This window comes from Nothobranchius furzeri, chromosome 14 (genome assembly GCF_043380555.1).
Source record: "Nothobranchius furzeri strain GRZ-AD chromosome 14, NfurGRZ-RIMD1, whole genome shotgun sequence".
In the NCBI taxonomy this organism is placed as follows: Eukaryota; Metazoa; Chordata; class Actinopteri; order Cyprinodontiformes; family Nothobranchiidae; genus Nothobranchius; species Nothobranchius furzeri.
The window spans coordinates 25,626,269-25,640,142 of record NC_091754.1 but is presented as its reverse complement, the minus strand read 5'-3'; the positions used below and the strand labels follow the sequence as shown (position 1 = coordinate 25,640,142).

General features: G+C 42.4%; 1 protein-coding gene across 4 annotated transcripts; it reads right to left on the bottom strand.

Moving 5' to 3' along the window:
* Positions 1-73: 73 nt before the first annotated feature.
* nxpe3 (neurexophilin and PC-esterase domain family, member 3) lies at positions 74-4,113 on the bottom strand. 4 transcript variants are annotated; one of them, XM_054746830.2, is made up of 6 exons: positions 3,975-4,113; positions 2,730-2,911; positions 1,826-2,604; positions 1,685-1,752; positions 1,386-1,607; positions 74-910 (listed from the first exon to the last, which is right to left on the bottom strand). In XM_054746830.2, the coding sequence occupies exons 2-6, from the start codon at positions 2,820-2,822 to the stop codon at positions 351-353; spliced, it is 1,722 nt and encodes a 573-aa protein (XP_054602805.1). In that variant the 5' UTR covers positions 2,823-2,911; positions 3,975-4,113; the 3' UTR covers positions 74-350. The 4 variants fall into 4 exon arrangements, with proteins under 4 accessions (XP_054602805.1, XP_054602807.1, XP_054602806.1 ...); XM_054746832.2 differs by lacking the exon at positions 3,975-4,113 and adding an exon at positions 3,779-3,918; XM_054746831.2 differs by lacking the exon at positions 3,975-4,113 and adding an exon at positions 3,775-3,915.
* Positions 4,114-13,874: the final 9,761 nt, after the last annotated feature.

Genomic DNA, 13,874 nt, shown 5'->3' with positions numbered 1-13,874 from the left:
AAGGATAGAAACTCCGCTTGTATTCAAATATTTTGATAAAGTTAATTTTAAACCAAAAGAGGACATAAAAATGTATTTTCCAGTGTTTTACGGAGTTGTGGTTTATTTTGAGTCATTGAGCTGTGTAGAAGCCCCAGGTGAACACACACACACACACACAAGCGAGCAGCAACAACGATCATCGTGCCAAAGTGTTTGGCACTAAAACCAAATGCAAGAGGATCTCTCACAAAGGGTGGAGTTTAAAGGAGATGAAGCTTTGGGATCACTATATCTGTTGTTTGTTCATTTGGACACACAATAAAGTCTGAGGGGTTTGAACAACAAACTTTCACCACTGGTTTGTGCTTCTATTTCAGGCTCGAGTTCTCTGGGCAAACGTAAGACAAAACCATGTCGATCATGTTCTTTACGATGACTGGAGGAGGATGGAGGGCGTGCGGGAGGTGGTGAGCTAGACTCATTTCCCAGGCATCCACCATTAGAACGTTCAGGCTCTTGAACATGGCTTTCAGCACCATGTCGAGCTGCAGGGAGAACCAGTCGCTGTTGAACAGACTCACCTCCTGGTCCAAAGCTTGGAGGTTGGCCGAGCGGATCACTACGAGCGTCCCCGGCGCTCGGCCCAAAAGTCTCACCACCGCCCGCCGAATGTGGCGAAGCCTCCTGACGTAGACCTCTACAGGAAAGGTGCTGAAGTGAGCCCAGATGCTGAGGACCACCACGGTGTTGGGACCTCCAGAGAGGCCGTCCAGCTCGTTGGAAATGTACCGCAGCTCACTGGACAAGACGGTGGAGAAGCGAATCGGGGGACCGTGGCAGCGGTACTTCAAGATAATATTATGATTGATGTCCACAGCCATGAAGGGCCCAACGTTTTTAGGGCTTTGTAGATTTAACTCCTTCATCTCTGGATGAAATAGAAGAACATCGGGTTACTTTTTTATTTGAATATGAAATCAAATTAAAGAGCAAGTCACCCCCTACCAGAGTCTTACTCGACTCCCACTTCCTGTTTGAAAATTGCGACAAATGCTGTTGCCTGGCAGACCGAGAGGGCAGAGCCGCTAACAAATACACACACAGGCTCACAGCGACATTGTGACATCATAATGTATCAGCTAACGTCATAGTGTACCTCTTAGCCAATAGTGATGGCAGATTTAAATTTGAATGCAAAGCTGAGTTTTTACCTGAAGATGGCGCAAAACTGACAGTTTTATACAGAACATTAAAATTTTAACTAAGATACAACAAAGCGCCAAATTATTGACTACATGTGTCTGCGGCACGATTAGACACTAGTTTATACAGTTTATCAGTAAAAAAAAAAAAGTTGATTTGGGGGTGACTTGCTCTTTAAAAAAGCCCCAAATCCAGCTCACCTGGTATAGAAGTGATCAGGTACTCAAACCACTGTCGCACAGTTGAATCTCCGTACATGTTGATCACCTTGTTCCTCAGACACAACGCAATGGCTGCCGGTTCATCGAAGTGACGCATTAAAACTCCACCCAGCGGCCTCCACGAGTCCTCAAAATAATATCCAGAAGGGGTGAGCTGGATGTGGTCTGGACTTAAGGAGTTGCTTTCCTCTTCAAACTTATCTAAAACAGAATAAAAAAGTTTGACAAATTAAATAAAATTGATGAAAAACAGTGAAAAGAGGAAGTTGAGACGTTACCTTTCGGAGGAAGCACGTTGATACTGTCGGCTCCTGATGCATGGATCTGAACTTTGATATTCACGCCACTGAGAGGAAAAATAAACATAAATGTTCATAATCAAATAAAGAATGTAAGTAGTGACTAATAACCCTACCGACCTCTGGAAGAGCAGCGCCTCCTTGTTGGTGATGAGGTGTTTCAAATAGCCTCCTTTGGCGTGGTTGATTCTGGTGTCACAGCTCAGCATCTTGGGCTTGTAGCAGTACCAGGGCTCGCCCGTGTACAGGTCCGTGTAGTTGCACAGAGGCTGCTGGTCGGCGGGCAGACACATGTTGCACACGGTGGTTTCTGACAAGAAGCCGAGGCGGAACAGGCTCTTAAAAAACACCCGATCGGGCCGTTCCTCCCTCAGCTGTTTCAGCACAGCAACAGCCTCGCTGGAGTGCACCAGAGTCACCTCCACCTGTGCAGAACCCACCCAGAGCAGCGGGAGCAAAGCAGAATAAATCCCATTCTTGTGGTCTACTACAGTCCCAGCTACAGCCGCTCCGAGCCCTGGAGAGTGCAGCCTAGCCAGGAGGAGGTCCCCGCCGTAGTGCTTTGGGCGACCCTGGAAGTCGTGCATTTGGACGAGGGCCTCCAGCTGCTCTCCCACGTGCCACTCTCTCCTCCCATTATTGGGAAGGATGGTGAACAAACTGTGAACTGGGTCGCTGGTCTGGCGCAGGCTGAGCGGCGTTGAGCGAGGTGGAGGACCGGGCCACTCAATGGAGTCCAATAGGTAGCGCTCTTCCAGCTCATCCTCAGGAGACGGTTTCTGGCCCAGATGGGCGCAGAAGGTCTGGTTTTCATTGAAAGATGGAAGACGTGTTAAAAAGGACGAATGGACCTGGCTCTGCAGCTGGTAAAGGGCTGAAATCGTGCGACAGTTCCAGTTCTGAAGAATAAAAAAAATAAAAACGTAGTGAATAATCCATTTATAGAAAGGAAAATCATATCAGATTCTCTTGTGATCTGAAAAAGCTACCAATTAAAATTCACATGTCCCACTTCCCTCCTGACCTCTACAATGTGGATGTTACGCAACAGGAAGATTAGCCCGGACAGCGCTAGGAAGAGGAAGAAGATGGCGTATTTGGACAGATTTCGGCACATGGCTGCTCCCTTTCGTCTCTCATGATCGGACCCTGTTTGTTCCTCTCGTTGGTACTACAGTGATGGTGGCATCATTTCATCCAAGAACTCTGTAAACGACACGCATGAGAACAGAACTGTAACTTCACGAGATCGTTAGAATTTTAGAACATTAATGCGACATGTTTAACTTGTTGAAATTAGGTTAAATTCTAATATTGGTGATATAATTAGAGTTTCATTACATAAAACAATCATCGACGAGGATATTCTGGGTCTAAAAGCTGAAATCAATGTCAATTTTGTGATTATAGTGAAAAATAGTTTAAATGTAATCCAGTTTGGGATGTTTGTGAACAGGGCGTTGTGGAAAACAAAGTCTGGTTTAGGAACATCTCTTGGTTTCTGCAGATGATGTGGTTCTGTTGATGTTCTCTGTCCACGAGCTTTTAGATCATGAGAGGTGCTGGAGCGAGAGATGGACCAAAAGATCGGAGAAGCTTGAGATCCTGCAGAAAGAGATGGAAAATGTCCCTCAAGGGAAGATTGTCCAGGCGTCCCTCTTGGGTTTGTTCCCTTTTGAGACCCTTCCTTGAATAAAATGGAAGAAAAGCAGACAGTTCCTAAGACCACTCACATTTTCCCATTATGTCCCATTTGAAGCAGATGAAAGAAAAATCAATACATCTCATGATTCAGGATAATCTTACTACTGAAAAGATCAATTACACACACACACACACACACACACACACACACACACACACACACACACACACACACACACACACACACACACACACACACGTCGACAAGCAAGATGGAACTATAGCATTTTGGATATTTGCATTGCTTTACCAATAATCAAAATTGTTAATGAATCAGTGAAAGTGTCGTTAAGGTGTTTTTACAACCTACACCAACAGGTTTAAATCAGGGTTATTGTGATGTATGACAACCAAAAATTTCAAACCAACGGCTGTGACGTCTCGACCTCTCCTCTGAGCAGCTGATAAACCGTCGCTTGAGCGCGCTTGAGCGTCACGCGAAGGCAACAAAGAGAGGCGGAAACGGAGTTGAATACAAATAAATAACAGTCACGATCATTTAACTGATATCATCTATATCTATACGAGGCTAAGCGGTTTAGCCGCGTAGTGTTAGCATGCTTACACTTTAGCCGGATGTGGGATCCCAGAGCGACCCAAGCAGAGCGGTGGGTATGGCAAGCCAAAACCGTCACAATACGCCACTTTCCCAACCCGTCTAGTTAAGAAATGGCGAAAAAAACGCCGTTTGATGTGCCAAGACGTCGTAAAATACGGCGAAAACTCTGCCAGAACGCCGTAATTTACGCCGTTCTGAACGGTCCCGTAGAACGCCCGTAAAATACGCCGTTTTTTCCGGACATTGAACGCCGTTTTTTACGTCACCCTAATCCCAGACGCGTTCTCTGTGTGGGTGGCGTAAAATACGGCGTTTGGTACGGACATTGAACGCCGCTTTTTTCGCCGTTCTGTGACATAAAACGCCGCTTTTAACGCCACTTTGTGACAGTTTTAACGCGTTTAAAATTCAACTTTACTCTCATTTATGCAGAGCCCTCCCCATGGGTTTCTCATCCACTTAATTTAAACTCCAGTGACCCAATGAAAGACGAGGAGGTTGAGGCAGCACTAATTCATCCCAGATTCGCCGGGCTGTCGGGCTGTGCGGATTGCTGTTTTCTAATACAACTCGGCTCTGTTTCAACTAATTTCACTGTATTGAAAAAGCCTTGAAATGTAGTAATATTATCAACAATGTGTCAACATTATTATTTTTTCTGTCCACCTGTAAAAGGCAGAAACGCTGTTTCAGTCAGACCTGATGATTACTTAAAAGTGTGGCTGCCGTATCAGTCTGTCCTCGTGGCTCGTGAGTCCAGCTGAAACATCAGTGCTCTTTCTGTCCAAAACTCCATTCTTCTTAAGTTCATCCACTTTCAGTATTTACTATTGTGACAGTGTGTGTGTGTGTGTGTGTGTGTGTGTGTGTGTGTGTGTGTGTGTGTGTGTGTGTGTGTGTGTGTGTGTGTGTGTGTGTGCTGTCGCAACGTCCCGATTGATCATGCGCCCTGCCTACTTGGCCAAGGGTTATGTTCCTTTGGCTGACTGGTTAGAGCATATGACTCTCGCCCGGGAGTCTGGGGATCGAATCCCGCCCGAGCCCTCGTTTATCCACCTGGCCACACTATTGTTTTTTTTTTTTTAACGACTGTTATACTTGTCTTACAGGAGCTTCTGAAGATGTTCTGTCTTGCTTCTCCATCATCACTCTCCAGCTCCTCAGACCAGCCACTCCAGAACCTTCCCAGATCCAGGATGAGACCACTTTAATTAAAGTTTGAAACATGTCTGCTTGTTGTTCTCCTATAGAAGCCTTAAACTAGAATTTGCTAATGAGCTTTCTTGGCTAAAATATGCTCTTAAATGTTTTTATTTACATAATCAAGAAACACGTTTTTCATTGCTACTTCACCAAGACATGACTGAAAATGTCCTCATGATCCTGAAACGCTGGTTAAAACAAATTACTTTTAACCTCTTATAAAACAAACGTGTCTGTTGATGATTATGCCACTATACTGAAGCACCTGCATACTTGCTACCGATTTGCTAACTTTCTGTAATATTTGATATTTAAGTTGAAAACATGAACTGCTGTAACACAAATTCCAAATGTTCTAGTTGAGCACTTGTTTCTAATCAACTAATCATTATTTCTGTGATTAGTCAGCTTTTTCCTTTTCAATAAACACATGGAAAAATTACAATTATCTTACTGAAAAATGGTTTAACAGTGTTGCACATGTATAATAATCTGCACTGGTTTTCACAGTTACGGCATTCTTCAAACTATAATAATAAAATAAAGTGAAAAGATATTTACAATTGATTACTTCAAGTTCCTACTATTTACATTTTATGCATCGATACTGTAAATGGCTGTTTACTAAGGCATACAGAGTCAGTGCCTGTACTTTTATTGGATTGGCTTAGTGTCTGGCTGCAGAAGCAGAACAGATCGACTGAAGCAACTGTCTCTTTAGGTTTTGAGCACTACAATTTATGAAAAATATTTACAAATTTATAATTAGATATAGATTTAGGAAGACATCGAATGAATGCAACATATCAGCTGGAGTTGTTCCTTCTGTAAGAATCTCTGGATGTTAAAAAGGTTTCTCGTGTTTGCACCTTATGACACAAAGCAGATCAGACTGTCAGGTCTTTGAAGTGATGCTTTTGGGCCTGGTCCCTGGTGGTTTCCAGACATTATTTAGTTTACAGATCTTTAGCTGCACATGGAATGTTCTCATATGGGTTCTTGCCTAGTAAGCAGGGGGTTGCCTCCTGTAAAAATGGAGATGATCAGCCTCATTGTTGTCTTTCAGCACACTCCGTAAAGTCCTAAATTTAAAAAATGTGGTTTGTGGGAGAGGCTCATCTACTTTCTAAGGCTAACACTTTTAAACTCCTCTTAAGCACACACTCAACTTGTTAATAACTAAAAGGATTGTTCAATACCTGCTCAAATAAATAAGGCAATTCTACAGACTCGTGGATTTGTAAGTAGCATTAATGAAGAATACAGGATCATATAGAACATGTAGATTTACAAGCAAACTACCTGTGTACAGGCACTGACTCTGTATGCCTTAGTAAACAGCCATTTACAGTATCGATGCATAAAATGTAAATAGTAGGAACTTGAAGTAATCAATTGTAAATATCTTTTCACTTTATTTTATTATTATAGTTTGAAGAATGCCGTAACTGTGAAAACCAGTGCAGATTATTATACATGTGCAACACTGTTAAACCATTTTTCAGTAAGATAATTGTAATTTTTCCATGTGTTTATTGAAAAGGAAAAAGCTGACTAATCACAGAAATAATGATTAGTTGATTAGAAACAAGTGCTCAACTAGAACATTTGGAATTTGTGTTACAGCAGTTCATGTTTTCAACTTAAATATCAAATATTACAGAAAGTTAGCAAATCGGTAGCAAGTATGCAGGTGCTTCAGTATAGTGGCATAATCATCAACAGACACGTTTGTTTTATAAGAGGTTAAAAGTAATTTGTTTTAACCAGCGTTTCAGGATCATGAGGACATTTTCAGTCATGTCTTGGTGAAGTAGCAATGAAAAACGTGTTTCTTGATTATGTAAATAAAAACATTTAAGAGCATATTTTAGCCAAGAAAGCTCATTAGCAAATTCTAGTTTAAGGCTTCTATAGGAGAACAACAAGCAGACATGTTTCAAACTTTAATTAAAGTGGTCTCATCCTGGATCTGGGAAGGTTCTGGAGTGGCTGGTCTGAGGAGCTGGAGAGTGATGATGGAGAAGCAAGACAGAACATCTTCAGAAGCTCCTGTAAGACAAGTATAACAGTCGTTAAAAAAAAAAAAACAATAGTGTGGCCAGGTGGATAAACGAGGGCTCGGGCGGGATTCGATCCCCAGACTCCCGGGCGAGAGTCATATGCTCTAACCAGTCAGCCAAAGGAACATAACCCTTGGCCAAGTAGGCAGGGCGCATGATCAATCGGGACGTTGCGACAGCACACACACACACACACACACACACACACACACACACACACACACACACACACACACACACACACACACACACACACACACACACACACACACACACTGTCACAATAGTAAATACTGAAAGTGGATGAACTTAAGAAGAATGGAGTTTTGGACAGAAAGAGCACTGATGTTTCAGCTGGACTCACGAGCCACGAGGACAGACTGATACGGCAGCCACACTTTTAAGTAATCATCAGGTCTGACTGAAACAGCGTTTCTGCCTTTTACAGGTGGACAGAAAAAATAATAATGTTGACACATTGTTGATAATATTACTACATTTCAAGGCTTTTTCAATACAGTGAAATTAGTTGAAACAGAGCCGAGTTGTATTAGAAAACAGCAATCCGCACAGCCCGACAGCCCGGCGAATCTGGGATGAATTAGTGCTGCCTCAACCTCCTCGTCTTTCATTGGGTCACTGGAGTTTAAATTAAGTGGATGAGAAACCCATGGGGAGGGCTCTGCATAAATGAGAGTAAAGTTGAATTTTAAACGCGTTAAAACTGTCACAAAGTGGCGTTAAAAGCGGCGTTTTATGTCACAGAACGGCGAAAAAAGCGGCGTTCAATGTCCGTACCAAACGCCGTATTTTACGCCACCCACACAGAGAACGCGTCTGGGATTAGGGTGACGTAAAAAACGGCGTTCAATGTCCGGAAAAAACGGCGTATTTTACGGGCGTTCTACGGGACCGTTCAGAACGGCGTAAATTACGGCGTTCTGGCAGAGTTTTCGCCGTATTTTACGACGTCTTGGCACATCAAACGGCGTTTTTTTCGCCATTTCTTAACTAGACGGGTTGGGAAAGTGGCGTATTGTGACGGTTTTGGCTTGCCATAGCTGGGGACAGAAGCACGCGCCCAGCATCGGTAGCGGAGTGCACGCGGCCCGACCAAGTGGTGCTAGCTGCAGAACCACAAAGGCGGAGCTCTGTGAAGCTGACCCCCGTTAGCTTCAAAAGTGCAGGCAAATAGACTGCTCGGTTAGTGCTTCGCTCGTGCTTTGTGCAGGTAAAATTGATGTTTGTGCAGCTATGGTTTCTGAGATATTAAACTTTATTTTATAGGTCATTCAGAGGTCACCGTCCCCCATACTGCTCCAAAATGGACCACAATAGTCTACTTTTTTAGTGCTTCATTTGTGCAGGTGAAACTGACGTTTGTGCTGCAATGGTTTCTGAGATATTATGAGTTTTATTTTTGCATGATGACATCATCAAATTCCCAAACTGCTCCAAAATGGACCATATTAGTCTACTTTTTTAGTGCTTAGTTTGTGCTAATTTGTTCAGGTGAAACTGACGTTTGTGCTGCAACGGTTTCTGAGATATTACACGTTTTAATTTTGCATGATGACATCAAATTCCCAAACTGCTCCAAAATGGACCATATTAGTCTACTTTTTAGTGCTTTGTTTGTGCTGATTTATGCAGGTAAAATTATCGTTTGTGCTGCAACGGCTTCTGAGATATTACACGTTTCCAAAATCAAAAAATTCAAATTTATTGAAAGAAAAATATAACCTTCAAGTTTATAGAGGTGAAGCTGACTGAGTTTGAAAAGCAAATATACTTTAGACCAGTGTTTTTCAACCCTGGTCCTCAAAGCACACTGTCCAGGGAGTTTTCAGGTTTTCCCTGCTTCAGCACAGCTAATTTCAATTGATGGTTGATTAACAAGCTTTTGCTAAACTGCAGTCAGCTGAATGGGGTGTGTTAAGGCAGGGAGAATACATAAAGCATGCAGGGCAGTGTGTCTTGAGGACCAGGGTTGAAAAACACTGCTTTAGACGGACAAAGGAAAGAGCACAAAAGTGACTAGATTTGATGATGTCATCGTGCAAAAATAAAACTCGTAATATCTCAGAAACCGTTGCAGCACAAACATCAATTTTACCTGCACAAATCAGCACAAACGAAGCACTAAAAAGTAGACTAATATGGTCCATTTTGGAGCAGTTTGGAGCAGTCCAGGGGGACGGTGAACTCTGAATGACCTACAAAATAAAGTTTAATATCTCAGAAACCATAGCAGCACAAATGTCAATTGTACCTGCACAAACGAAGCACTAACCGAGCAGCCTATTTTCCTGCACTTTTGAAGCTGATGACGGGGGTCAGCTCATAGGGTCAGCTTCACAGAGCTAGAATGTGGAGCTGTACCAGAGTCACCCCCGCCCATTCATGCAAATTTAAGGTCGAGCCGCCCGTGCATGTAATCTTAAAGGTTGGTTTATGCTTGACGCGTCCGCGAGGTCCGCACGGCTCCGCGCGGAGAAGTTGCGTCATTTTGCGTCATTTTAACAACCACGCCCCTCCACCGCGTCTCCGCACGGCCCAAGATTTCCGCAACGCGCACCTCGGAAAATTTCTAACCACGCGGACGGTCGGACGCGGAAAAACATGGCGGACCGGCACGGCAGAGGTTCGTAAATACAGACATTTGTATGATTCAGCTCTCAAAGATCACCGTGATCAACATGTTGTTAATAGTTCTTGGAGAGAAATAGCTCGCACTGTCGGAAAAGACGAGAACGCTGTTAAAAATGCTGAAATGTCATGTTGTAAACAGTAATTTCTACTTCTACTATGGTGTAGTGTTGGATGCTTGCCGTAGAGCTCCATGCTGCCCCCTACAGTTTGGGAGAATATTGGCTCACCGCAGAGACGAGCCGCACAAACCATAAACGCTGCGAGTTGTGAAGCGCGTTGTATGGCAAGCCAAAACCGTCACAATACGCCACTTTCCCAACCCGTCTAGTTAAGAAATGTTGAAAAAAAAAACGCCGTTTGATGTGCCAAGACGTCGTAAAATACGGCGAAAACTCTGCCAGAACGCCGTAATTTACGCCGTTCTGAACGGTCCCGTAGAACGCCCGTAAAATACGCCGTTTTTTCCGGACATTGAACGCCGTTTTTTACGTCACCCTAATCCCAGACGCGTTGTCTGTGTGGGTGGCGTAAAATACGGCGTTTGGTACGGACATTGAACGCCGCTTTTTTCGCCGTTCTGTGACATAAAACGCCGCTTTTAACGCCACTTTGTGACAGTTTTAACGCGTTTAAAATTCAACTTTACTCTCATTTATGCAGAGCCCTCCCCATGGGTTTCGCATCCACTTAATTTAAACTCCAGTGACCCAATGAAAGACGAGGAGGTTGAGGCAGCACTAATTCATCCCAGATTGGCCGGGCTGTCGGGCTGTGCGGATTGCTGTTTTCTAATACAACTCGGCTCTGTTTCAACTAATTTCACTGTATTGAAAAAGCCTTGAAATGTAGTAATATTATCAACAATGTGTCAACATTATTATTTTTTCTGTCCACCTGTAAAAGGCAGAAACGCTGTTTCAGTCAGACCTGATGATTACTTAAAAGTGTGGCTGCCGTATCAGTCTGTCCTCGTGGCTCGTGAGTCCAGCTGAAACATCAGTGCTCTTTCTGTCCAAAACTCCATTCTTCTTAAGTTCATCCACTTTCAGTATTTACTATTGTGACAGTGTGTGTGTGTGTGTGTGTGTGTGTGTGTGTGTGTGTGTGTGTGTGTGTGTGTGTGTGTGTGCTGTCGCAACGTCCCGATTGATCATGCGCCCTGGCTACCTGGTCAAGGGGATGTTCCTTTGGCTGACTGGTTAGAGCGTATTACTCTCACCCGGGAGTCTGGGGATCGAATCCCGCCCGAGCCCTCGTTTATCCACCTGGCCACACTATTGTTTTTTTTTTTTCGTTTTTTTTTAAACGACTGTTATACTTGTCTTACAGGAGCTTCTGAAGATGTTCTGTCTTGCTTCTCCATCATCACTCTCCAGCTCCTCAGACCAGCCACTCCAGAACCTTCCCAGATCCAGGATCAGAGCACTTTAATTAAAGTTTGAAACATGTCTGCTTGTTGTTCTCCTATAGAAGCCTTAAACTAGAATTTGCTAATGAGCTTTCTTGGCTAAAATATGCTCTTAAATGTTTTTATTTACATAATCAAGAAACACGTTTTTCATTGCTGCTTCACCAAGACATGACTGAAAATGTCCTCATGATCCTGAAACGCTGGTTAAAACAAATTACTTTTAACCTCTTATAAAACAAACGTGTCTGTTGATGATTATGCCCACTACAATACTGAAGCACCTGCATACTTGCTACCGATTTGCTAACTTTCTGTAATATTTGATATTTAAGTTGAAAACATGAACTGCTGTAACACAAATTCCAAATGTTCTAGTTGAGCACTTGTTTCTAATCAACTAATCATTATTTCTGTGATTAGTCAGCTTTTTCCTTTTCAATAAACACATGGAAAAATTACAATTATCTTACTGAAAAATGGTTTAACAGTGTTGCACATGTATAATAATCTGCACTGGTTTTCACAGTTACGGCATTCTTCAAACTATAATAATAAAATAAAGTGAAAATATATTTACAATTGATTACTTCAAGTTCCTACTATTTACATTTTATGCATCGATACTGTAAATGGCTGTTTACTAAGGCATACAGAGTCAGTGCCTGTACTTTTATTGGATTGGCTTAGTGTCTGGCTGCAGAAGCAGAACAGATCGACTGAAGCAACTGTCTCTTTAGGTTTTGAGCACTACAATTTATGAAAAATATTTACAAATTTATAATTAGATATAGATTTAGGAAGACATCGAATGAATGCAACATATCAGCTGGAGTTGTTCCTTCTGTAAGAATCTCTGGATGTTAAAAAGGTTTCTCGTGTTTGCACCTTATGACACAAAGCAGATCAGACTGTCAGGTCTTTGAAGTGATGCTTTTGGGCCTGGTCCCTGGTGGTTTCCAGACATTATTTAGTTTACAGATCTTTAGCTGCACATGGAATGTTCTCATACGGGTTCTTGCCTAGTAAGCAGGGGGTTGCCTCCTGTAAAAATGGAGATGATCAGCCTCATTTTGTCTTTCAGCACACTCCGTAAAGTCCTACATTTAAAAAATGTGGTTTGTGGGAGAGGCTCATCTACTTTCTAAGGCTAACACTTTTAAACTCCTCTTAAGCACACACTCAACTTGTTAATAACTAAAAGGATTGTTCAATACCTGCTCAAATAAACAAGGCAATTCTACAGACTCGTGGATTTGTAAGTAGCATTAATGAAGAATACAGGATCATATAGAACAGAAATATGTAGATTTACAAGCAAACTACCTGTGTACAGGCACTGACTTTGTATGCCTTAGTAAACAGCCATTTACAGTATCGATGCATAAAATGTAAATAGTAGGAACTTGAAGTAATCAATTGTAAATATCTTTTCACTTGAAGAATGCCATAACTGTGAAAACCAGTGCAGATTATTATACATGTGCAACACTGTTAAACCATTTTTCAGTAAGATAATTGTAATTTTTCCATGTGTTTATTGAAAAGGAAAAAGCTGACTAATCACAGAAATAATGATTAGTTGAATAGAAACAAGTGCTCAACTAGAACATTTGGAATTTGTGTTACAGCAGTTCATGTTTTCAACTTAAATATCAAATATTACAGAAAGTTAGCAAATCGGTAGCAAGTATGCAGGTGCTTCAGTATTGTAGTGGGCATAATCATCAACAGACACGTTTGTTTTATAAGAGGTTAAAAGTAATTTGTTTTAACCAGCGTTTCAGGATCATGAGGACATTTTCAGTCATGTCTTGGTGAAGCAGCAATGAAAAACGTGTTTCTTGATTATGTAAATAAAAACATTTAAGAGCATATTTTAGCCAAGAAAGCTCATTAGCAAATTCTAGTTTAAGGCTTCTATAGGAGAACAACAAGCAGACATGTTTCAAACTTTAATTAAAGTGCTCTGATCCTGGATCTGGGAAGGTTCTGGAGTGGCTGGTCTGAGGAGCTGGAGAGTGATGATGGAGAAGCAAGACAGAACATCTTCAGAAGCTCCTGTAAGACAAGTATAACAGTCGTTTAAAAAAAAACGAAAAAAAAAAACAATAGTGTGGCCAGGTAGATAAACGAGGGCTCGGGCGGGATTCGATCCCCAGACTCCCGGGTGAGAGTAATACGCTCTAACCAGTCAGCCAAAGGAACATCCCCTTGACCAGGTAGCCAGGGCGCATGATCAATCGGGACGTTGCGACAGCACACACACACACACACACACACACACACACACACACACACACACACACACACACACACACACACACACACACACACACACACACACACACACACACACACACACACACACACACACACTGTCACAATAGTAAATACTGAAAGTGGATGAACTTAAGAAGAATGGAGTTTTGGACAGAAAGAGCACTGATGTTTCAGCTGGACTCACGAGCCACGAGGACAGACTGATACGGCAGCCACACTTTTAAGTAATCATCAGGTCTGACTGAAACAGCGTTTCTGCCTTTTACAGGTGGACAGAAAAAATAATAATGTTGACAC